The 25,347-nt window shown below is 53.4% G+C and overlaps 1 protein-coding gene across 3 annotated transcripts in view; it reads left to right on the forward strand.

Annotated features, from left to right (window-relative positions):
• TEF (TEF transcription factor, PAR bZIP family member) overlaps positions 1 to 20,557 on the forward strand; it is a gene marked incomplete at its 5' end in the record, with an annotated part of 31,623 nt that extends 11,066 nt beyond the window's left edge. For 2 of the 3 annotated variants that reach the window (XM_082851035.1, XM_082851037.1), the window contains 3 exons: positions 2,858 to 3,175; positions 7,755 to 7,975; positions 9,123 to 12,676. In XM_082851035.1, the coding sequence (XP_082707161.1) occupies positions 2,858 to 3,175; positions 7,755 to 7,975; positions 9,123 to 9,338 (755 nt within the window). In that variant the 3' untranslated portion in view covers positions 9,339 to 12,676. Of the gene's footprint in view, positions 1 to 2,857; positions 3,176 to 7,754; positions 7,976 to 9,122; positions 12,677 to 20,294 lie in introns of those variants that run through there. The other variant, XM_082851036.1, reaches the window with a different exon arrangement.
• Between the last annotated feature and the right edge of the window lie 4,790 nt (positions 20,558 to 25,347).

Here is a 25,347-nt window from a genome sequence, read left to right on the forward strand (position 1 = left end):
TTTAAAATGCCGATTTCTGGGCCCCACCCTTTACCCACCGACTCTGCGGCTCCTGGGACAGGAATCTGCATTTTAAGGAGAGCCCCACCCCACCTCCGTGATTCCAAAGTCCACTAAAGTTTGAGATGCCCTGATAGCGAATTGTCTTCGTATATGGCCGTCCCCCCTCCTGAGAGGAGGACCTGTCTTCATCCCTGCGTGTGAGTATCCCCAGGTACTAGGTACTCACTGGAGATTTTCTGGAAATGAGTTTCAGGGCTGCTGCTGAGGTGGGGGAGGGGTGTCAGGAGAAGGAATGGGAGGCGCCTTCTGAGGGGGAGGTTGGGATGAGACAGGTAGAGGGATGAGGGTTAGAACGAGGCCGCTGAGGCCCTTCACCTGGTTGTTTGGGGCTGACCCTAGTCTTTGGGGCCACAGTGGCAGGGCTGGGCTTTGTCTTGTTTCCTAGGCCACAAGGGTCCCTGGGGCTTATGTGGAAAGCAGGTTTGGCCTTGTTTTTTGGCCTGGGCACATGAGGTTCAGGGAGCAGCAGGAGTGCCACCTACAGTGGAGTTTTAGGTGCACTGAGGGAGGATTTCAATCTGAGAGATTTTAATTTCGTAGAACCACTGGTGTAGTTCAGGGATTTGGGAAGGAATGGGCCTTTTGTGAATTACCTGTCTGGGGGGATTAATTTTATTTTTTAAAATGCCATTTATCTTCCTTTCCTGGGTGTGTTCTCAGGCTCCCATCCTATGGGTTGGGTTACCAATAGCTTCCGCACATCAGGTGAGGCCAGGCTCTCTTCTCCTGCTTCAGGACCTCATATGCACAGACCCTTTTGTTTGTTTTTAAGGCAATGCTTTGTTCCAAATCTGGGGCTGAGTTAAGCTGCCTCAGGACAGGTGTCCACATCTGTCAGGTTCTGTCAGATTACCAAATAATAACCATCCATCACGATAGTTCTACCTTACCTTTGCAGAATGCTCACAGCACTTCAGCATAATCTCTATTTAGTCTTCCACAGCCATCCAGTAGGGGATTACCCCGCTTCTCAGATGGAGAAAGCTGACACTCAGAGAGGTGAGGATGTTTCCTCAAGGTCACGGAACTAGCCCTTACATGCTCTTTACTGTATCACTGGCAACCACTGATGATGTCAATCCCTCTGACCTGAGTGAGGGGCCTAGTCCTTTATCATCTCTTACAATTAAAACTCCATCTTATAAAAACACTAATTAAAAATATGCTTAATTGCTTAGGCCAGACAAAACCTGGAACTCAGTGTTACTCGTCCTTTTAGTAGGGCTGTTTTTCTGTCTCCTCCCTTCTCCTGCCTCCTTTGATCCCCATGACCCCGCCCAACATGGATCTCAGTCATTTCTGAACAGAATGTAGAGTCAGTATCCCAAGGAAGGAGACCAGGGAGACCATCTGGCCCACCCAGCCCACCAAAGCTTGGCTCTCTCACTTCCCATTTGGTTTTAAACGAAAGCCTGGTACAGAAGGCAGTTGCAAGAATTCGAGTTAATTTGTATTAGAAGCCGTGACCAAATTCTGTTTGTCAAAACCTCCACCTTCTTAACTCACTGGGTGTGTCCATTTTTATTGGACCAACAGGCTGCTTTTTGGCTGGCTGTGGTCTAGGAGTCCGTGCATGACTGGTTCATTTCCAACGTAATCATATTTGATTTCTCTTTTTCATTTCAGAATCCAGAATTCAAAGTTGTCTCCCTCAATTTGAAAACCTATTATGAACTTGTCATGATTTTATCTCCCACTTCTCTGATTAGCGTCCCTGTCACTTTGATTTCCTTCCAACCTTGTCACATTTTTCTTTTGTCTTTTTTTCTTAATTTACCCTTTCTTGGATATCCAATCCACGTGTGTAACTTTTGGGCTGAAACAATTAGGTGGGATCCCGTCCCCACTGATTGATCAGTTTTGCTTTGAATGGGAGCAGGCTTTCTTCTACAGCTCCACCCCTCTCTTCCCTCCCAGAAAACCTGCCTTAAGTCTTCTCTGCTTATTCAGGGATAGAAGTCTCTTGAAATGGTTGCTCTGAAAAAGGTCCTGAAAAGACAGCTCCAGGCCCTCTCTTTTTGAGAAACCTGAAGGGAGTCTGTTTACAAACCCACCCTTCTTCATTCATTATACACAGCTTCCTATGGCTCACTGTCTGCCTGCTCCTGTATTGGTCCCCGAGATCTAGAAATGAATCAGACACAATCCCTGCCCTGAACAAGCTCACGGTAATAATGAATGCCTGCTGTGTGCCAGGAGCTCTACAAGACACTTTCAAATGTTACCTCTGATCTTCACCAAAGAGGTAGCTTTTTCCTTATATACAGTGGAGGACACTGAGGCTGGGAGAGGTTGAGTAACATGGCTAAAGTCACACATCACTGCAGTGGGTGGCAGAGCTGGGATTCAAGCCCCGGGCTGGGTTGCTGTGGAGAAGCGCAGCTGGAGGGGACAGGACAGGAGAACACAAAAGTTCTTGGCCTGAGGAATCAGCCCTTTCCTAAGATATCAGGAAGGGTCAGAAACTCCATTTCCTCCCTGTAGCCTCTCTCCGGCAGATGGTAATCCCACAGCCCATTCTGAATTAACCCTGGGGATACATCAGGCCTCAGAGCTTATGGAGAGCATCCTAGGAAACCCAGGCACGGATGAGGGTCTGCTGCCACCTCTAAAGGAGACCATTGCTCCTGGTTCAAGCACCAGGTTATAACTGGAGAATAGAATGGGCTCTTGACACTCATGGATGGATCAGGACTCCGAGAGAGGTGGGTCCACCCTGTGAGGCTCACTGCTCGCCTCCTGGGATTGAGTAACCCTCTTGAGTGATGTCTCATCACAGATTTTGTGTCTGCAGATAAGGAAAAGGGGAAGGAAAAGCTGGAGGAAGACGAGGCTGCAGCAGCCAGCACCATGGCCGTCTCTGCCTCCCTCATGCCACCCATCTGGGACAAGACCATCCCATATGATGGCGAGTCTTTCCACCTGGAGTACATGGACCTGGATGAGTTCCTGCTGGAGAATGGCATCCCTGCCAGCCCCACCCACCTGGCCCAGAACCTGCTGCTGCCTGTGGCTGAGCTAGAAGGGAAGGAGTCGGCCAGCTCCTCCACGGCATCCCCACCATCCTCCTCCACTGCTGTCTTTCAGCCCTCGGAAACCGTGTCTAGCACAGGTTGGTGATGGGCCTTCGGGCAGGGCCACCTGCCGCATCCAAGGAAGTCTGCTTCCCGCTGAGGGCTGCTTGTGTCCACGCACCTAGTGAGCCCCTCCTCTCAGGGGAGGTCCCAGTGGGCCTACAGGGAGCAGAAACCCTGTGCTCCTCACCCTTCAGGACAGCCCCCCAAGGCTGGACATGAAAACAGCAGTCCCCTCGGCAGCAGCCGGAGCCTTTCTGTTGGTTGTTTGCCGCAGCTGGTTAGCCCGGTGGAGCGAGCCCTCCCAGCCAGAGGCTTCACAGGATAGAAATCCCTTCTGCATCCTCGGTGCTGCTCTTTACCCCCACGCGCACCTCGCCACAGATGATTAGGAAGCTCAGGCGACACTAATAATAACAACAACAGCAGCTAACATTTATAATATTTAGCACTTACTCTGTGCCAGGCATTAACATAATCCTCACAAAAACCCCCTGTGAGACTGATACTGTTATCCTCATTTTATAGGTGAGGAGACTGAGAAGTTAGGTAACTTGCTCAAGGTAACACAGCCGGTAGGAAGTGGAGGCAGCATTGAACCCAGGATGTTTGGCTGCTTAGCCAGGTTCTGCTCAGGCACTGGCATGAAGAAGGCATTTCTGCTGCCAGGACAGATATGGTCTTTGGGATTCCTCCCGCATCCTCGTGTCCTTTTTCTGTTTTACCTCTGGAGATCAGTTGGTTGGTTTTCATGCCCCTGGGTCACGAACCCACCGGAGGAGGCATGGCCCCTGTTTCAGGGGCTCTGCAAAGCTTTCTGCAGGCTCAGTTCGAGGCGTATAGGCAGATGTCTCCCAGGAAAGACCCCAGGAACTGGTGTGGAACCCAGGGAACCTGCACCCAAGGAATTGTGACGCTCAATTTTTTTTTCTTTTTATTTTGGAAAAACGTTCAAATACAAAAGTAAAGGGCTGCTATAATGAACCTCCAGTAACCATCACTCAGCTTCTATAATAATTAACTTGTAATCTATCTTGTTTTCTATAACTTCTTCCATTCCCTTAACCTGATTATTTTCATTCAGATCCTAGGTATTGTATCATTTCATCGATAAATATTTCAATATATATATAAACTATAAGGGCTCTTTTAAAAAACAGAGCAAAAATACCAATTTAACATCTGAAATTGACAGTACATCCATCAGCATTCAAATTTCCAAAAAGTTGTCTCGTAAGTGTTATTGCTTTACAGTTCCTTTGAATCAGGAGCCAAACAAGACCCACATGTTTCAGTTAGTTATGTTTCTTAAATCTCTTGTAATCTATGGGGTCCCCTCTCCTTTTTATTTCTTTGCAATTTATTTGTTGAAGAAGCTGAATCGTTTGTCCTGTAAAGTATTGCCCATGCTAGATTTTTCTGACTATATCTCTGTACTGCCTTTTAACATGTTCCTCTGCCCCTCATTTCTTTCCTGTAAACTGTTCAGCTTGAGAGGCTTCAGCTGATTCTAGCCAAATTTTTGTTTGAAGGCAGCGCTTTTTTTAAAAAATTTATTTATTTAATTTTATTTTTTTAATTTTTGGCTGCATTGGGTCTTTGTACGTGGGCTTTCTCTAGTTGCAGCGAGCAGGGGCTTCTCTTGTTCTCTTGTTGCGGAGCACGGGCTCTAGGTGCTCAGGCTTCAGTAGTTGAAGCACGTAGGTGCAGTAGTTGTGGCTTGCGGGCTCCCGAGCACAGGCTCAGTAGTTGTGGCATAAGGGCTTAGTTGCTTCGCGGCATGTGCGATCTTCCCAGACCAGGGATCGAACCCGTGTCCCCTGCATTGGCAGGTGGATTCTTAACCACTGCGCCACCAGGGAGGTCCCTGAAGGCAGCTCATTTTTGTGCTGGTCAGGTTGTCCTGCAAGGCCGGTTCCATGTGTGGGTTGGGGACAGAACTGGAAATGAGCCCTCTTCTTACACCTTAGACCACCTAGGTGGCATTTGCCTTTGATTTTGTTTTTAAGTAAACCTTCTTAATGAAGTACGGCATCCAGAAATGCCAGTATCATAAGTATACCACTCAGTTAATCTTCACAGAGTGAACCCACCTGTGCAACTACCACCCAGATCAGGATAAAGGACACTGTTGGGATCCCCAAAGTGCCTTGGGACCCCTCTCGGTCCTTACTCCCCAGAGGTAGTCTCTATCCTTATTTCCATCACCAAAGATTCATTTTGCTTATAGTCGAATGTTCTGTAAATGGAACTGTATATTATGTTCCCTTCTTTTTTTAAACAATCATAAGTCAATTACATTTATACTCTCACATTTATAGCATCCTATAACTAGCCTTACAGTAACATATAAATCATGTGGGCATCAGTAACTAACAAAATAGATTTACAGAACATACTTATGGAAAATTCCTGTGACAGAGAGAAAAGCCACGATACAGATGAAGTAAGAGTTGTACACATGGTAGAAATGAAAGAGTTCATTTTTCAGTTCCTTCTGTAGAAAAGACATAAGTAGTACGTATTCTTTTGTGCCTAGCTTCTTTCCTCAGCTCCGTTTGTGAAAATCATCCACGTTGTTGCCTGTAGCAGAACTTTGTTCATTTTCATCGGTGAATGGTATTCCATTGTTGTATTGTATGACTACACCACAGTTTATCCACTCTTCAGCTGATGGGCACACGAGATGTTTCTAGTTTGGGATTGTACATAGCACTGCCTTGAACATTTGCGTGTGAGTCTTTGGTAAATACCTGTATGCATTTCTGTCGGGCATTTACCAAGGAATAGAGCAGCTGGGTCATCAGACATTTACCCAATCAGCATTTGTAGGTGTTGCCAAATAGTGTACAAAATGGCTGTAGCCATGTATACTTCCACCAGCAGGACAGGGGAGGTCTAGTTGCCAGCCTTGGGTGCCTTGACTGTTTGTTGTTTATTCCTATAGTTACCACATTGGTCCCTGGTCATTCACTCCTCTGACACTCATCCTTGTTTGTAATTAACCCCTTTGATAGGATACAGTTAGTTTATATGCATGATCCAGTTAAAACCTAAGTCTGATCATGTCACACCTCTGCTCAGAACCCTCCAATGACTTCTTTCAACTCAGGGTGAAAGTCAAAATCAGTGGCCCTATTGACACTTGGACCAGATAATTTTTTTGTTGGGGTTGGGGAGGGACTGTCCTGTGCACTGTGGGATGTTTAGCAGCATCCTTGGCTTCTACCCACTAGATGCCAGTAGAACATACCCCCCATCCTAACATGGTCACATACCCCCTGCAGAACAAAATCGTCCCCTATTGAGAACCGCTGCTTTATAGGGATTAAAGGCCCCATGTTTTCTGTTCTGGGCCTTTCCGGTTACTCCTGCTTCTCACTCACCCACTGCAGCCACAATGGTCTCCTTTGCTCTTCCTTGACTATCCCAGTGCTTGCCTGCGCACAGACCATGCACCTGGTGTTCACTCTCTGAAATGTTCTTCTCTCAAATATACACATGGCATCTAACAGTTTTATATAGATACTTGTAATTTATCTTGTGTAATGTTGGCCTTCCCCACTAGAATAACATTCCATGAAGGCAAGGACTTTTACTTGTTTTGTTCACTGCTTTGTCTTTGGCATGACAGTTCCTGGCATATAGTAGGTGTTCAATAAGTATCTGTGGACTGAATAATTATTTTGTGTACTCCTATCAGTAGCATTGAACAAGTAGGCCAAAGGCGTAGATTTTTTTAAATAAATTACCTCTAATAACACATAACCTTTGAACAGGTTTTTTTGTGTGTTTGTTTTGGCCGCTCCGCACAGCTTGTGGGATCTTAGTTCCCCATCCAGGGATCGAACCCGCGCCCCATGCAGCGGAAGCGTGGAGTCCCAACCACTGGACCGCCAGGGGATTCTCCCTAACACATAACCTTTGAATTCTGAAAGTTCCTTAAATCCAATGTCCACTATAAAGCCACAGCCGGGTAGGGCGGTGAAGAACAAGGATTCCGAGTCAGCCAGACCCAGACTTAAATTTTAGTTCAGTCATTTACCATCCATGTGATCCTGGGAAAACCATGTCATTGCTTTGAGCCTTAGTTTCCTCATCTGTAAAATAAGGTTAACACCCATCTCCCTTTCAGAGTTGTTATAAGACTAAACGAGCACAGCCACTGATTTGTCTCAGGGGATTCAGAAATGGAAGCCATTTCGTTATTCAGTCTGTGTCCCTAACCCATCACAGTTCCTGGTGAGATTCAGCTGTTTCTCATTACTTGAGAACTTGAAACCACAGGAAGTTAAGGGGGTATGATGATTTAATGTTTTGCTTAACATTTCTGGGGGGAAAAAAACAATCGGAAAATTTTGTCTTTTTCAAGGGCCTCTGTTTCCTTTTGAGCATTTTGTTCCTAAAGGGAGAATTCTTTCCATGTTTGTGTTGTTGAATTGAATCACATATGCCAATCTGGCTTGGGGGCTGGTGCTGTGGTAGTTTTTCTTCCCTCCAAGCGGCAATGGCTTGTGGAACCTTGAGATTCAAGCAGGTGTCTGGGTGTGTGACGTGAGTCTTGGCTGTCCAGTGAGTCTAGACTGTTTCAGGACCACCTGCCTCTGTGTCTTTCAGAATCCTCCCTGGAAAAGGAGAGGGAGACACCCAGTCCCATCGACCCCAACTGCGTGGAGGTGGATGTGAACTTCAATCCCGACCCTGCCGACCTGGTCCTCTCCAGTGTGCCGGGCGGGGAGCTGTTCAACCCTCGGAAGCACAAGTTTGCAGAGGAGGACCTGAAGCCCCAGCCCATGATCAAAAAGGCCAAGAAGGTCTTTGTCCCCGATGAGCAGAAGGTAACCTGGTGTATCCACTGTAGTGAAGGTACAGTGTTGGTTCAGAAGCCAAGGGGCTGTGCTTCTTCACATTCGATTTCATCTAGAGCACCCTCCCTCCTGTGGACACATTTAGAAAGGCATGAGTTCAGAGCTTAGAGCCACATCCTGCAGCAACTGAGAGAAAGAAAGGGAGTTGGGTGGCATTTGGCCCCAGCGTGACTCCCTGCAGCTTCTCTCTTTCCTTTCTGGCAGCCAGCTGTGCTGATGCTCTCACTTCCCTGGCTTCAACCCAGCCTTCGGGCAAGAGCTCACTAGGCCACAGAAACTGGGGTTGAACAAGCCCTCACTTTGAAGGACAGAGGATGGTTGTGTATTGCCATCCCAGGGATTAGCAAGCAGCCTTCAAGCTGGTGGTTTTGTAGCAACTGGGAGGGGGGAGGGAGGAGGATTCTGCAGTTTTTCCCTTCCCTCTGATGAAAAACTCGTAAGAAGGACTTTTCTTGTAAGCTTTGGAGTCAGGCAGACCTCAGGTTCCCCATCTGTAAAGTAGGAATAACCATACCTGCCTCTTGAGATGTTTCTGAGGCTTTAATAATAACAACAATAAATACGGTAAACCTCACTGTAGGCCAGGCACTGGTAGGCCAAGCACCTTGTACATATTAACTCATTTTATCCTCAAGCAACTCTGTGAGGTCATTACTGTAATTATCCCCTGTTGTAAAGATGAGGGGCACGAGATATTGAGAGGTTAAGGAACTCGCACGGTTCCACTGCTAGAAAGTGGCAGAACCAAGATGTGAACTCAGGGGACTGGACTCAGAGTGCCCACCCTTAGCCACAGCCAGAGTGCCTAAGTGAGGCAAGAGTATAGGCAGTGCTTTATGTTGGAGCAGCACAGAGCAGGCCACCAGTAGGTGGAGCGCCCTTCCTTCCACCACAGATCCCACCAAAGGCTTGCATTCTCATCCCGCCTCCCTGGGAAAGGGCGGGGCCCCTCAGTGTCCCGGGGCACATGCAGCTCCTTCCCCGGGGTCCCAGCTCTCATTCTGGCTGGACCGCGTGGGTTATAAGAGGAATCGGGTGTGTGCAGTGTTGGCAGGAGGGGAAGGTTGGGTTCCCTCATGGGAAAGAGGAGAGACCCACAGAGGACCCTTCCTGACAGGACGAAAAGTACTGGACGAGACGCAAGAAGAATAACGTGGCGGCCAAGCGGTCTCGGGACGCCCGGCGCCTGAAGGAGAACCAGATCACCATCCGGGCGGCCTTCCTGGAGAAGGAGAACACAGCCCTGCGGACGGAGGTGGCGGAGCTGCGCAAGGAGGTGGGCAAGTGCAAGACCATCGTGTCCAAGTACGAGACCAAGTACGGGCCCTTGTAACCCGTGCCCCCACCCGGGCACGCTGCCTCACCTCAGACCTCTGCCTGGGACCCCTGAAACCCACCCCTGCGTGGAGACTTATGACTCGTCGTGGGCGCATGGCGGTGCACCTGCCCCAGGAGCCTTCATGTTCAAGCTTCATTATCACATGGCCAGCACGGCAACTTCCCTGGGGGCCAGCCTCCTCCCTGGCGGGTTGCGAGAGAATCTATGAGGTGGTGACTCAGCCTTAGTCTCTGTTCTTGGCTGTCTCAGTTGGACCGGAAGGGGACCTCTGGAGCATGGGCTCTTCTTTTCCAGGGTACCCAGGCTTCCCTGACTCTCCCTGCTTCTCCAGCCTGGGCCGTCCTGGCCTGTCTCTGCAGAATGAGTCATGATGGCTGTCGCCCTTACATCTTCTCAGGTAGCAGGGCGCATTTCCAGGCAGGGAGGGTCTGTTGTCCTCCCGAGAAAGTCTTAGAGAAAAACATCCGTTCCCATCTTCCTCAAAGGTAAAAAGACATGCCAGCTCCTCTGTAGTGTCCACGTGGGTGCCAGGCCGCAGCGGCTGGGTGTCTGCACAGCCTGGGACAGGCTTTGCGTCTGGGCCTGCAACAGAAGTGCACCCAACCATTCCTGGCTCCCTCACCCCTTTTCTCTGTGGCTCCGAGGCCTGGAAGGAGGAGGCCCTGGTGAGGGGTTCCCTCTGCGTTCCATCCGCCGTTGGTTGGGGAGAGACTCCCAGGGTGGTGGTCTCTGAGCCTTGGTCGCCGTGCATATCTCGTCTTCTGCAGGTCACTTGCGGAGGCCGCCTGAGTCAAATTTGTCCCACCAGACTGGGCCTCTGGGCCTGCTGTTTCTTTTCATCCAGTGACCAAACTCAGATCTTGGATTTAAAAGAAAAAGTCTCCTCGTCTAGGAAGCTTAACTTCCTGGAGCTGGGATGCACCTTCTGCATGGTGTTCAGAAAACCGGTCTCCACAGCCCCTCACGCTGTAGGTGGGGAACTGGGGCATGTTTCTCGAGAAGCTCCCGCTCTTTCTTGCTCTGCTTTCCCGTGTGGGCCAGGCCCGAGTCCACTGTCCCTGAAAAGCAGAAGAGGGCTTCCCAGTTCTGGCTTCAGGATCCACCCCGTGCGAGCGGCCTGGAGGGCGTCACCAGGCAGGACACCTGGTCACCTGGTCGCAGCACAACTCTTTTGGAACAGCAGGCTCTTGGGACATTTACATAGGCTAGAGTCCCCTCGATCTGGGTCCCAGGAGACAGCCACCCATGCAAGCCTGGCTGTGGTGTGGTGCGGAGGGGCCCACCTCCCAGCTGCTCCTTTCTCTTGTGTCCAGCTGGACTCGTCCTTTGGCTCTGCCCGAGAGATTAATTACGGAGATCTGTGGAAGCGTCTGCTCGCTGCGGTCAGCTGGGGCACCCAGAGATGAGTGTATTTATTTGCTCAGGGCAGGCAGCCTGTGGTAAGGAGGGGTCAGAGGTAGTGGGCACACTTTGTCACATTCACCACTGGCTTTATTTAAAGTGGTGGCTTGGAGTCCTGGGCCTTGACCCCTAAAGACTTTTCATAACAGATGTTAAGAGCAGGGGAAGCCATCCACTGGCCGTGGACCACACCCCAGGGGAACGCCACGGCCCTCCAGGGACCTGCACACCCGTCTCTCCAGGGGACTTGACAAGGGTCCCTGAGGCCAAGGGATGTCAGCGCCCTCCCTGCAGGCCCCTGACTTTTACTTTGTGGTTCTATGAAAACCATGTTCACACTTCTCACTCTATTGTAACCACGACAGGGCAGTTGCATCCGGCATGTCAGTGTCCCGCCCAGGCACACTCCCTCTGGTCCGGCCACCCACCAAGAGGGCACTTTTCATTTTTGTTACTGGTAGAAGAGCCACCAGCTTAAAAGCTCTTCATTTTCTTTGGCCAGAAGTGTATGGTTTGTGTTTTTTTCAGTTTTTTCCCCTAAGGGATGGACATTTAGTCCCCAGGTGGCGTCCACTTTCCGACCCCAGCGGGTGAGATGATGACTTGATGTCTCTTCTCTTTGTCCCACCTTCTGCCTGGCCAGTGCCCTCCCCTTTTACACCACCCCCCCCCCACCCCCCGCCGCCAGCCAGTGGGTGTCTGGTTCTCTCCTTACTTGGGAAGAGTGTGGTGCTGGCTTCTTTTAGAAGAGCCCCTTTGAGCCAGGAGCCTGGCAGGGACAGGAAGGAGATATCCGTGGAGGTTGACATTTTGGGGAAAAGGGTGCTCAGGTAAGCATGTCTTCTTCCCAGGCTTAAGGATCAAGCCCTTGCAGGAGGAGAGGGTGGTGCCTACTCAGTTTCCATTGTGGAGTTGGGAGTCTCCTTGACTCCCCGCTGGACCCTCTCTGTCTTGGGGCTGACAGCCAAAGACTGAGGCACCTATGCTCAGATCTTTGACATCCTCTAAAAAGCACTGGAGACTAGAGACGCCAATGTCAATGGCTTTCTATGGGCTTGCAGTGGGCTGGGAAGCGCCATCCCTACTTATGCACCCTGTCTTCAGCCTCATTGCAACCTCAGAACAGACAAATCATGAATGAATGAGCTAGAATCTTGCAAGAATATGCATATAATAAATGTATATCTAGATAGAGAAATATATATATTCAGAGAGAGAGAGAGAGCTTTCACAATGGCCAGCAGCCTTGTGGAGGACCTGGGTAATTCTTACCCTTGGCCAAAGGAAAGGGTTTGCTTGCCTGGGTCCTGAGGTTGCGGAAGGCACGTAGTAGTGAACCTTGACTCGGTAAGCATCACCCTGGTGAGGGGACCTGCTGTGGCCCTGGCAGGCAGCTCCTGCTTGAGGTGGGGTGGCAGGCATGGGGGCCGGCAGAAAAGGGCCCCTTCATGCTGTGTAGCTCTCCATCCAGGGCCCTGGGAGCAAAGGGCTGAAAGCCCCTGTTTTTCATGGCAAAGCCCCACCCCAGAGCTCCTTTAACATCTGTTAATTAAGTGCAATAAATTTTTCTAGAAAATGGCAAAGATGACTTCCAGGTGGATATTGCTGTCTTACAGTGTTGGGGATGCCAGAACACCACTTGGTTTTATTTTTCTAAGTGCATGTGACGTGACAGAGTGTGTGGGGCTCTGCGTCCTCCCCTGGGAGCTGGCATTCCAGCAGGCCTCTCTCTCCTTTACCTTTGCTGGGGAAGGAGGCAAGGCGCAAACCCTTCTTCCCAGCCGGTGAGGGCAGAGGCAGAGCGTAGCCCACTGGCCTTATGTGCGTGTGTGCGTGCGAGTGTGCCGCTGCCGGTGGGCTGGAGTGATGTGGCGGGAGGGAAGCGGGGAATGTATCCTTTTCAAACGAAATTAAATATTTTGAGATGAGAATTGTGGGGCTGTCTTTTCTCTCCTCCCCACTTCAAGGCCAAGTCACCTAACCACGCTGTGCCTCAGTCTCCTCGTCTGTCAGCTAGAAGTAATTTCTGCTCCCTAACCTCACAGTTTACTCAGGAAGGACAAATATCAGGCCCCAAGCAGTTAGAACAAATAAAAGTGCTGCACAGCTGGTAGAAATACAGGGAACTGCTCATGAAAAGTGTCTGCAAACAGGGAACCCTCAGTGGCAACGTGGAAAAGGGGCTGGTGGTGGGATTCTAGAGGTTTTCCTTTTTTCCTTTTGCCAAATTTTGTCTACAGCCATGAGACCATCACAATTAAGACAAGGTTACGGGGCTTCCCTGGTGGTGCAGTGGTTAAGAATCCACCTGCCAATGCAGGGGACACGGGTTCGAGCCCTGGTCCGGGGAGATCCCACGTGCTGCGGAGCAGCTAAGCCTGTGTGCCACAACTACTGAGCCTGCACTGTGGAGCCCGTGAGCCGCAACTGCTGAGCCCACATGCCACAACTACTGAAGCCCACGTGCCTAGAGCCCGTGCTTCGCAACAAGAGAAGCCACTGCAGTGAGAAGGCCATGTGCCGCAATGAAGAATAGCCCCTGCTCGCCAAAACCAGAGAGAGCTTGCACACAGCAACAAAGACCCCACGCAGCCAAAAATAAATAAATTTATATATATATATAAAAAAGACAAGTTTATGGACTTCCCCAGCAGTCCAGCGGTTAAGACTCCGTGCTCCCACTGCAGGGGGTGTGGGTTTGAGCCCTGGGATCCCTGGTCAGGGAAGTTTGGACAAGGTTATACACAAGGGTGCAGCTATTTGCTCAGCACCAGAACTGTCTTGCTGATCCGCTCAGCATTGGCGTCCCCAAGACCCCTACTCAGGACGGGCCCAGGCTCTGGGGGTGGGCACGGAATAGGGTATCCCACCCTCGGCAGAGCCTGCTGCAAATTCCACCCCCTTCTGCATCTCCACCCACTCTTCACGCTGCTTCCGCTCACTGTGTGTGTGCATGTGCGGAGCTGGTGCTGCCTGCTTCCTCAGTGAGGCCCAGAGCTGCCTGTGGACAACCGTGGCTGTTCTCTCGTGCTTCCCGTGCTGCGTGTTGTTAATGCTCAGGGTTCCTGTGGTTTGAGGGACCAGGAACTATTTTGTTTCTAAGGGGAAAAACATGCATTTGGAGTTTGGAGATGGGCTGGCAAGGTGGAGTTTTTGTTTTTTGGGTTTTTTTTGGCTGTGTTTGGTCTTCATTGCTACGCGCGGGCTTTCTCTAGTTGCAGATTCTTATTGCGGTGGCTTTTCTTGTTGTGGAGCACGGGCTCTAGGCACGCGGGCTTCAGTAGTTGCAGCACATGGGCTCAGTAGTTGTGGCTCTAGAGTGCAGGCTCAGTAGTTGGGGCGCACGGGCTTAGTTGCTCCGCGGCATGTGGGATCTTCCCGGACCAGGGCTCAAACCCGTGTCCCCTACATTGGCAGGCGGATTCTTAACCACTGCGCCACCAGGGAAGTCCCAAGGTGGGCTTTTTTAAATGGCCATTTTATAGTAAACATTGAAGCTCAGAAAAGCAAAGTGATATGCCCCAAACCAAAGCACCAGGGCTAGAATTCAAACCCAGGGTGGGTTTCAACTTTTCAAATTCAAATTCCTAGACGGTTCTTGACCTTGGGCTCAGGGCAGTGTCACACACCCCATCTTTTCACCAACTGCACCCTTGGATCTTTCCATTCCTGACAGCTTACAGAGCCTTCCAGCTCAGCCTCCCCTCTATCCCTGCTCCCAGCATCGTGGGCGCCTACCACATTCCTAGGCCTGGGTTGGGTGCTTTGAGGCACTATCTTATTTGAACTTCACGGAGGGATGTTGTTACCCCCTCATACAGATGGGGAAACCAAAGGTTAGAGAAACTTCATTCAGCAAATATTTATTAAATGTCTATTTTGTGTCAGCCCTGCCTCCAGACTCCACAATCTGCTTGGAAAGACAAACGTTACACGGATAAAAATAAGAGAATGATGGATTGTGGTGAGTGATGTGGCTGAGAAGATTCGGGATCTGGGAGAGAACGTTTATATTGGAGGGGTCAGGGAAGACCTCTTTGTGGGTGGCATTTAAGCTGAGACCAGAGGATGAATGGATGTGACTTGCCCCCAAGGCTCCCACACAAGTTGGGCACAGAGTCAAGTCCTCAGGCAGCTGCTTTCTTTTTTTTTTCTTTCTTTCTTTTTAAAGATTTTTAAATTTATTTATGGCTGCGTCGGGTCTTAGTTGCAGCACGCAGGATCTTCGTTGAGGCACGCGGGCTCTTCGTTGTGGTGCGCGGGTTTTCTCTTCTCTAGTTGTGGCGCACGGGTTCCAGAGCGCGTGGGCTCTGTAGTTTGCGGCATGTGGGCTCTAGCTGAGGCGCGCGAGCTCAGTAGTTGTGGCACGTGGGCTTAGTTGCCCTGCAGCATGTGGGATCTTGGTTCCCCACCCAGAGATCAAACCCATGTCCCCTGCATTGTAAGACGGATTCTTTACCACTGGACCACCAGGGAAGTCCCCTCAGGCAGCTTCTGACTTCCATCCATACACCTCAGTTTCCCGGGCAGACGTGGCCAGACCAGCTGGCCAAAAAGGAATGGGCACAGGAAAGCAGTTACGAGAGGACCCAGGGTGCATGGAACCCCGATACCCCAGCCTCCTGTTACTGAGGTTGGGAATAAGATGCCAAGAAGCCTGGGGAGGCAGATGTAACTCAAACAGAACCTTTGGCCCAGGGGTCCAATCTTTAGGCAAAGGCCTTGTGCAGGCCCTGCCCCACCCCTGAGCCACCTTGTGGTCTCCAGGGGCTGCTACATGGTTAGCTGACCCTAGCCCTGGGCACAGTTGATTGGTCAAAGAGTGAACATGTGACCCAACTGGGCCTACGAGGCCCTTCTCTGAGATTTGTGAACTTGAGGTTTCTCTCTGGAGATGAACTGTTGTAACCCACTGTGTTTTCTGCTCTGCATACAAATGCTCTCACTCACAGCAGAGATTTGTGTGGCCACGGGAAGCACAGGGGCTGTGGGCTTGGACTATGTCAAAGCTGGGAGATCTCTGCCGAGCATGTAGCAGGTAAGAGCGCAGGCTTGGAATTAGTCCTGGGATCAGATCTGCCTCCATCACCGATTTGGGGTGTGATCTTGGGCGAGTCACTTCCCCTGTCTGGGTTTCTGGTTTTCTGTCTATAGAATGGGCACCAGCCTCACAGGCACCTGGCACAGGGTGGGTGCTCCCCACATGGCAGCTGTGTTGTGGTGATGCTGCAGAGGGTAGTGAGCTGCACAGAGATGAGCCCTCGAGGCCTGGCAGCTGCCAGCCATGGCAAGGGGTACGGGGGTGTCCACCGGATGGTGTGGGATGCAGCCGAGGTTGGAGCAGCTCTGTGGCCCCAGGCAAGTGGCTCCACCTCCCTGAGCTATTTCCCTCTCTGTACAGCAAGGATGTGCTACACAGATAACGTGCGAGTGCCTGACACAGTGCAGCTCGTCTGACACAGTCCTCCCTCCCACCCACCTCCCTGGAGGACAAATCGCCAAAGCTGGACACATGCCCCCTTCCTTGACTGTACCCAACTACCACACGGCCCCATACACCCCCCGCGGCTGTGCCACACTGGCCCAGCTGGCAGCTCCTGACGTCAGCACCTAATCCGGGAAAGCTGCCAGCCAGAGATAGGGCTGAGCAGCAGAGGAAATCAGAGACAGGTTTGAAGGTGGGTGCCTCCAGCCCCCAGCCAGCGCTCCCTGCACTCTCATCAGCTTCTCACTTCAGCAAACCCTCCCAACCGAGCAGGTTGATGCCAGGACCCCGTGGAGCGGGGCCTTTTACTGTGAGCAGTGGCTGCACGGTGCTCAGCCTCCATCAGCTCCCAGGCTGCAGGTGTCTCCAAGCTGGGCAGGGGGCATCCACTCCCACCTAGATTCCAGGCTGACTCCAAGTCCCCGTGGGCCAGGGCGTTGGGGATGGTGGCGAGCAGAAGGGGCTGGAAGCCAGCAGGGCCAGGTCACTCAGGGCTGAAGAGCATGGCTGTTTTCCTGGGGTCTGAGTCCAGAACTGCTTTGACCCAGCTCTGTGGCAAGGCTGGGCCATGCCCCCCGACCCCAGGCCTCTGAGAAGCTGCTAGACCGAGCTCAAATCGCCCTAAGAGCCTACCCTAGAGCCTTGCCAAGGCTGCAGGGGTGTGACTAGAGCAAGTGGAGGTGCCAAAAGCTGGGGCCAGAGTCCTGAGCCAGGAGCCAGTGCCCAACCCACCAGACTTGCTGGGCTTCTCTTGCTCTGGGCCTGAATTTCCCCATCTGCCCAAGAGCCCTGGACTTGTGGATCTCAGTACTGAGATTCAGACTCGGGAACACCCCAGGCATGGGCAAGCCCAGCCTTCCCTTCAGTCTCTTCTCTGCTTCACAAACTCCTAGTCATCCCTCTAGGCCCCAGTCAGCTGTCACCTCCACCAGGAAGGCTTCACAAACACTCTCGGGAACGAGCTGCTCCTCTTGCGTGGTCCCACACCTCTACAGGCCACCCAGCCAGGCCCCCTCCCTCCCTCACACTTGAGGTGAAGATCCAATGAGTTAAAACTTGTGAAATGCTTAGAATAGTGCCTGACATGGAGCAAGCAGCCGTAGATGCCAGCTATTACTCTTATCACCACCTGTATTTTACAGGTGAGGAAGCTGAGGCTCAGAAAAAAGGAATGACTTTTTTTTTTTTTTTTTTTTTTGCCACACTGCACAGCATGTGGGCTCTAGTTCCCCAACCAGGGATTGAACCCAAGCCCCCTGCATTGGAAGCATGGAGCCTTAACCACTGGACCACCAGGGAAGTCCCAGGAATGACTTGTTCTAATCCCACATCTTGTCAGTGGTTGAGCCAGGATTTGGACCCAGGCAGCCCAACTCCAGGGCCCTCCCTCTCAGCCTTCCTGCCTGTTACTAGGGATGAAGTGTCCCACCCCCAGTAACCCAGTCCCTTCCCAAGGGCACCCATCCCATCCCCACTTGCCTGGGAAAGGACGTTGCCCCTGAGATTCTCTCTCCTGTGTCATCAGCCTCTCCCTCTCCACAAGATCATTCCGTCAGCCCAAAACATGCTCTAAAATCTTCCATCCTAAAAATTAAATAACCTGAGCCCCCATTGCCCTCCGGCTACCACCATTCTTCTGCTCCCTTTACCGTGAAACTCCACAGGAGTGAGTCCTACATTCACAGCCCCCCTCAGACTTCCACCCTCCACTGAAGCCACCTTCTCAAGGTCACACTGATGACTGCCTTGGTGTTGCCACATCAACCTGGGTCGATCTCAAACTTGTCTTTCTCTGCTTCTGAGCAGCGTTTGGCGCAGTTGCTCACTCCTGCCTTCTAGAAACCCTCTCTCCCCGGCTCCAGATTCACCTCCCTCCGTGGCTGCTCCTCCTGTCTCCCCGAACTCTAAATGTCAGAGGCCGCAGGGTCAGCAGGTGCCCTGCTCCCCGGGTCTTTCACTCTGTTCAAGGCCTGGAGTGCCATCCATGCCCCGGCAACTCCCACAGGTGTCTACAGCCCCGTCCTCTCCCCTGGGCTCCAGACTCGTGCCTCCACCTGCTCCCTTGCCAGCACCACCTTGACCTGCCCAAAGGCTCCTGGTCTCCCCATAGCTACTCCTCCTCAGTTTTCCCTTCAAAGTGAGGGGCCCCACCATTCCTCAGGTGCTCAGAATAAAGCCTTGGGGTCATCCTTGATCACCTGCTTTATCTCACAGCCGCATCCAATCCATCCACAGTTCCTGTCAGTTCTAGAATCCAGCCATTTCCTCCCACCCCCAAGGCCACCCCGTGGTGTCCGAGCTGCCATATGTCCTGCCTGGGTTACGGCCGCCTCCTCCTGATTTCCTGTTTTCACCCTGCAGACTGTCCTCCTCACAGCTGCCTATAACCATCGTCATATCCCGTGGCTCCCAACACACTCAGAAACAAATCCAAACTTGTCACCGCAGCCTAAAAAGCCCTTTGAGACCTGGCTGTCTACCTGGTCCACTTCCCCTCCCTCTCCACCCCTGGCACTTTGACCCTTTTGCTCTGCCTGGGTCACGCCCAACTCCTTCCCATCTCAGAGCCTTTGCACTTGCCGTTCCATCTGCCTGGAGTGCTGTCCCCCAGATCTTCTCAGCCCAGCCCCATTCGCAGTGACTGGCCTGCCTGGTGCTTGGCACTGTCTGCCAAACCCACAGGGACAGGAGGACTGGACCAGGGCTGGTGTGGCAGGAGCGCCACTGTCGCCACCAGGTGGCGCTGCAGACACATCCCTGGGCGGTGACCTCTGGTCCAGCCTCCAGATTTGTCCTCTCAGCAAAGCCTCACGGGGCCTCCCGTGCCAAGCGGTGCTGTGAGGCACCAGCTGCCTCGGCCCCGCCCTGCCTGCTCTCCAGCGGCTGCTGGCAGACACTGTCTGGAGGTATCCAGGGAGCCTGGAAGAAGGGAAGGCTGGTTGCCTCCCAGGGCCTGTGCTTCTAGGCTCTTTCTGGGCAGGGAGTAGACGTGTAAGCCTGAGAGGGACGTGTGGGGAGAAGGGGGGCTCAGCCAGAGCAAGGTGTCTGGAATGAGGAGTTCCAGGGAGGCCTTGCACTCAGAGTCTGCCCATCGAGCCTGGGTTTGCATCCCACCTCTTTCTGTCCTCTGTACGTCAGCCCTTGCCCAGCCTCCCAGAGCAGCGGTGAGGAGTCAGGGCTCAAGTCATTTTCAAATGGATTTTTCCAACAGAACCTCGTTTTTCAGCCGTAGTCTTCTCCAGAAGGCCAGCATATGACACTGATAAAAGGGGTGTTGATCCAAGCTCAGGGTGCTGACAGGTCCTTAGTCTAAAGTCACTTGAGAGGGTAAGTGTGTGACAATCGTGAGTGATGGACACACCCTACCCAGGGTGTTGGTGAGGGCCGTGGTCCCACTGGGAGTTGCCCCAGCGCTCCGTCTATTTCTGCAGCTGGTCTGAGCTGCAAGGCATCAAGAAAGACTTGAGGCCCGCAGGCAAAAAGCTGTTTTTAAAAATGAATTCAAGAGTGGGTATATGTATACATATGACTGATTCACTTTGCTGTACAGCAAGAAACTAACACAATATTGTAAAGCAACTATACTCCAGTAAAAATCAATTCAAAAAAATGCATTCAAATCAAGACGGTGACAACCCCAAGGCCCAGTCACGGATTCCAGGTGTCTACAGTGCCCGTCTGATGACCCCCAGCCCTGGCTGTGGGACCCTGGCAAGTCCCTTGCCCTCTCTGGACTTCAGGAGGCAGAGGAGACCACGGTCTACCTCCAGGGCCCCATCTGTTTACCTTGGCAGGTCTGGATTTGGTGATCAGAGACATTTGGCCAATGGCCTGGCTCCGCATGGCCCTCAGAAGCCTGGTGGATGCAGTCAGGAAAGCAGAGCATGTGTGAAGAGAACCTTCAAGGAGGGGCCTGGGGGCTTGGGCTGTGGGAGACAGGGTAGGCAGGGTGGGGTGGGGTGGGGAGAGGGCAAGGAGCTGACCAAGCCCTGAGAGTTTAAAACTAAACCCTGCCTGGGGCTTCCCTGGTGGTGCAGTGGTTAAGAATCTGCCTGCCAATGCAGGGGACACAAGTTCGAGCCCTGGTCCGGGAAGATCCCACATGCCGCGGAGCAACTAAGCCCGTGCACCACAGCTACTGAGCCCGCGTGCCACACTACTGAAGTCCACGCTCCTAGAGCCCGTGCTCCGCAACAAGAGAAGCCACCGCAATGAGAAGCCCGCACACCACAATGAAGAGTAGCCCCCACTCGCCGCAACTAGAGAAAGCCTGCGCGCAGCAACGAAGACCCAACGCAGCCAAAAATAAAATAAACAATAAAATACAAATAAATAAATAAACCCTGCCTGAGTGCTGTCAGCTACAGCCAACCGTGGCTCCCAGGGCCTGGGCCTGGTGACATCATCAGGGCACAGGATGTCCCTGGCAGTGACTGGAGGTGGCAGAGGGGACATGGTAGGACAGAGGGGGTCCTCATCTGCACTTCCTGCACCTGGGAGTTGTCTGTGTTTGAGGAGAGCCAGCCCGGGTTGTCACCATCCAGAGGGCTGCCAGGGGTCCCTCCTCCCCCAACACCTGGGAGCATTTCATTTTGCATCTGAGAAAAATGAGGCCCAGAGAGACTGGCTTGCCTGAGGCCCCTACTTTGAGAGATCTGACAGCTCCAGAACTGGAAGCCAGCAATGCTGGCTCTCAAGTAGTGATTCTTGAAGTTTGGCGGGCATGAGGTGGGGGACCATTTGGGGAGAAGGCTCACTTGGACGAGGGCAGGGGGGAGGCACCAGCTGAGCAAGTGCCTAGGTCTGTGCTCAACATGGCTCAGAACAAGCAAGCTCCTCCCGCCTATCCATTTCCTCTGCTCCTCACTCTCATCCCAAGGAGGGACTGGCAGGGATTAGTGCTGCCCCCATTTTATAGATGAGGAAACTGAGACCCAGGAGCACAAAAATCACCTACTCCAGGCCTCACAGCACATCACACCCAGCTGGGATGGGGTCCGGTGTCCCCTGGCAGTCTCCAGCTTGAGCTTCTAGAGCCAGAGTGGGTATAGGGGGCTGCCATGGGAATACAGGGAAGGGGTGGGAGGGAGGCCCTGCCACCTCTGCTGTGGCGGTGTCCTGTGTTTAGCTTCCCTCCCATCCCTCCTCTTCCTCATCCCTCCTCCGGGGGCTCCAAGCCCCCATGCACTCAGGACCAAGTCTGGCCTCCTCGCCTGGCCAAGGCTCGCCCTGCACATCCAGCTTCATCTCTCACCAAGCTCCTGACACTCAGCCTCACCAAACTGCTCATAGATTCCTACAGAGGTTGCTATTTCAGGCCTCTGAGCACTTGAACAAGATGTTCCTGCTGCCTGGAATGCCCCCTCCTGTATCCTATCTTCCCCGGGGAATTCCTATTCATCCTTCACAATTCCGCTCTGAGCCTTCATTGCTCCATCGAATCACAGTTATGATTGTGATTGTAACTGCTGTATGTTTGCTGCCCGCCTCTCTTCCTGGACTGGCGGGGCAGCAACAGTATGGTACTCCACTCTCCAAGCCCAGGGTCTAGCTAGCGCTTGGATGAAGGGATTAAACTGAGCCTTGTAAGGCGGGGCCAAGGCCCACTTTGCAGGAGAATGGTGGGGGTCTGTCCCTTAGTTGGCGTTAAAGGGCTTTACTGGTGGGGGTAGGGTGTTGCTCAGCGTCCACAATTCATTCTCCGGCCAAGTCTCCCAGGCTACCCTCCCCAGAGGCCGTCAATGGCTCTGCCCTAACCTCTCCCCTGCGGGGTCTTTCCATCCTGCTCCATCAAATCAAAGCAGGGGCAGTCCCAATCCGCCACCCTCCTACTGTTTGCTTTCTCCCTCTCCCAAAAGCAACCACAGCACAGACCGCTCTCAAATCTTAGAAAAGCTCATAATTCTACTAGGGAGCCTGTTGCAAATGCAGAGTCCCAGGCATCATTCACGGGAGGCCCACTCAGAGGGACCTGGTGCGGAACCCTGGAATCAGCATTGTTAAGCAGCCTCCCAGTGGCCCCGATGATCCTACTTTAGGAGCTTCCTGGGATGCAACACGGAGACCCAAGATAATGCCCTGATGAGGGGCAGGGAGGGAGAGCCACTGCCGTCAAGGTGGGACTCTGGGCTGGGGACGACCTCCGGTGGCAGTTGCCGGGCCTTAGGCACAGGGCTGTCTCAGTCTACCGGCCAAAGGTGGGCCCAGCGGCGAGCGGCAATTGTCGCACCAGGTGTGCCTGCAGGCCTGAGCGCCGGGCCTGCTGCTGCCTCCCGTCTGTGCTGGGGAGACAGACGCGGATATAAATATCAGCGAGGCCGGGCCGGATGAAGTAAGTGCGAGCAGGGAGGCAGGAACGGCCGCCAGGGAGCGGGGGAGGCAGAGGCGCTCCAGCGGGAACGGGGCGGCGCGCGGCTGACGCGGGCCGGGAGCTCCCTCGGGTCCCGGGTGACCTTCGGGCGGGGGGTGGGGGGGCGGCCTCCAGGCCTCAAGGCGGGTCCGCGGCGCTGCTGAGCTCCCAGCCAGGCCCGAGCCGGAGGTGTGACAAGGCCTGGGTAGGGGCTGGGGAGGAGGCTGCGGGGCGCCGATGTCGGGCACTGGGGAGCCAGCGAGTGGCTCTGAGCAGGAGACTCCCCGCGGTGAGCGGCCTCGGCCACTCCGCACGCCCAGCCCGGGACTCGGCGAGTTCGCAACGCCCGCTCTGGGCCTCGGTCTCTCCAGCTGTAGGCCCGCCGGGTTCCCCAGCACGCGCGGGCAGGAGCGGGGAAGGGAGCGCGGAGGGGGCTGCCCTAGTGTGGAGAAGACGGAACAGCCTGGCTCTTCCCGGGAGAGGCCGCCCCCAGCGCCTCCCTTCCCCTTACCGGGCGCCGGTACTGACGCCCGCCCAGCCCCACCTCGCCCCGCCCCTCCCCGCCCCGCGCCCGTTACGTAATCCCTCCCCTCCCCTCCCCCTCCCCCTCGTGCTCCGCTGTGGTGTGGGGCTGGGAAAGGAGAGGCCAGGGCCGCCTCCCTCGGCGCTGCCTTGCTTGGCCCGGCATCCTCCCCTTCTGCTTAGTGCCCGAGGGGAAACTGAGGCAGCTGTCCAGCAGGGCACAGTGAGTTGGGGTGCACGCGGGGATGGGGGTAACCGCCCTCGCTAGGGTCCTTGGGCCCCCAGGGGAGCCCAGTCTGCGGTGAGAGCCCCAGCTCCCGCTGGGGCCACGACTTCCTCCTCTGAACAAAAGTTCCCATCCTGGCCCTGACGTTGGGGGCTCTGGAGGTCCCCTGCTGAGGAGTCTTCCGCAGTTGCTTTTCCCATCCCACTGTGTGTGGGCCACCAGTATCTTGAATTCTAAAGTCAGGCAGTGAAGCCCAGTGGTGACTGGTACCTCCGCCTACCCTCTGGGTGACCTTGGGTAAACCGCCTCTCTGAATCTCACTGTCCCCACCTATAAAATGGTGCTGATCGCAGGCCCTCCTTCTAAGGTCTTAGGGAAGAACCCCGCATTTCAGCACCTGCTGAGTACTTAGCAAGGTAACTGTGAACTGTCCTTATCCTCCACTCACCCCTCCCAGGGCCTGACAAAGTGCAGGACCTGGGCCTGGCCCTGGGCTGGTAGGCGGTGCCCCACTGGGCCAGTCAACTCCCAGTGCACCTTGGCTTTTGCCCGGGGAGCACGTGGTCTAGGTCTGCCCTGTGGCCCGGCCAGCAGCTGCAGCTGAGGCTGTTGCTGAAGGGCCCGCTGGTGCAGCACAGCAGGCCCTGCCCGGCTGTCCTCGCACAAGACCCCTGGGAGCACCTGGGGATCCCCTGCAGTGCCACCCAAGGTCTCTCTCTGAGGTAGCCAACCCAACACGTTTTGAGCACCTTCTAAGAACAGGCTTTGGGATGAAGGAGGTATCTGCCCAGATCTTTGTGCTGCTCAGACACAATGGGAGCCTCAGTCTCTTCATCTGCAAAATGGGGACAATCACACCTCCCTTCCTCCCCTCTTGCTTGGCCTCTGCCAGGATGAGATGAAATGCCTCTAACCCTGCTCACCTTTATCGGGCCTGGAGTGTGAGTCCAGGGCTACATGTTAATTTTACCTTCAAACAGCAACTTGTGAGAATTGGTGTCCTTTAACAGTTGGGGAAACCAAGAAGTGGAGTAACTCCTCCAGGCAGGGTGATCAAAAGTCCTGGTTTGCCCAGGGACAAACACACCTTCAATGGGAAAACTGGGAGTCACCAGGCCACACAGCTCGCTAGTGACAGTGTCTGAGTCCGAAGTGGCAGTCCGACTCCAGAGGCCATGTACAGCAACACCGGACTGTATTTCCCTCCATCAGTATTTTCTGAATGTACGAATGCATCTCTTCCTGCACCTGCCTCCAACCCTTGCTGACTCCCGTGGCTTGTATATCAGGATCTAGGAGAGTCCTGTGGGAAGCAACTGAGGTCTCTGGGTTCTGCTGCTGAGTTCCTAGCACCCCCTCGGCCCCTCCCTGGTTCAGCTCTGCCACAAGGAACCCCCCAGGGTCCACCCATCAGGCCCTAACCCTTTTGCCCACAGGGGAGGCTGGGTTCCTACTGAGGGAGCCACTGCCCCCTGATATCAGCTGTGTCACTTTGGAGCTCAGTTCCCTCACCTATAAAATGAGGGTGATAAAGCTGCTTTCCGGTTGCTGCTGGAGATTCAAGACAATGTAGGTAAATCTCCTGGCACCCCGGAGGCCCTCGATATATGAACATTGTTATTGCTGCTATAATGTGGTAATTATAGCAAACTATTCCATCAAGGGCTTCCTCTGTGAGGGTAACTATCCTAAATGCTTTCCAAGCATTGAAGCCCGAAGAAGTAGACACCATTTTTCAGGTGGAGTTCTGTGTCTCAGGGAGGCTGTGACCTGCCTAAGGCCACAACAGTGAGCAGCTGGACTGCCATTTGCAGGGTTCTGTACTCTTGGAGAACTCAGCTCAAGTACGGCAGCTGCTGGTGATATGGGGCAACTAGGGCACAGGGTAGGGAGGGATTGCTGAGGTCCCCACAGGGCGCCAGGCCCCCTGCCTGCCTCCCGGACAAGCTGGTCCTCTGCTTGCCCAAGGTGGCAGGACAGGTTGTAAGAACCAGCCCTTTGCTCAGGCCAGGCTGCTCCC

The sequence above is a fragment of the Leucopleurus acutus genome (genome assembly GCF_964270905.1).
Source record: "Leucopleurus acutus genome assembly, chromosome: 11".
NCBI classification, from domain to species: domain Eukaryota; kingdom Metazoa; phylum Chordata; class Mammalia; order Artiodactyla; family Delphinidae; genus Leucopleurus; species Leucopleurus acutus.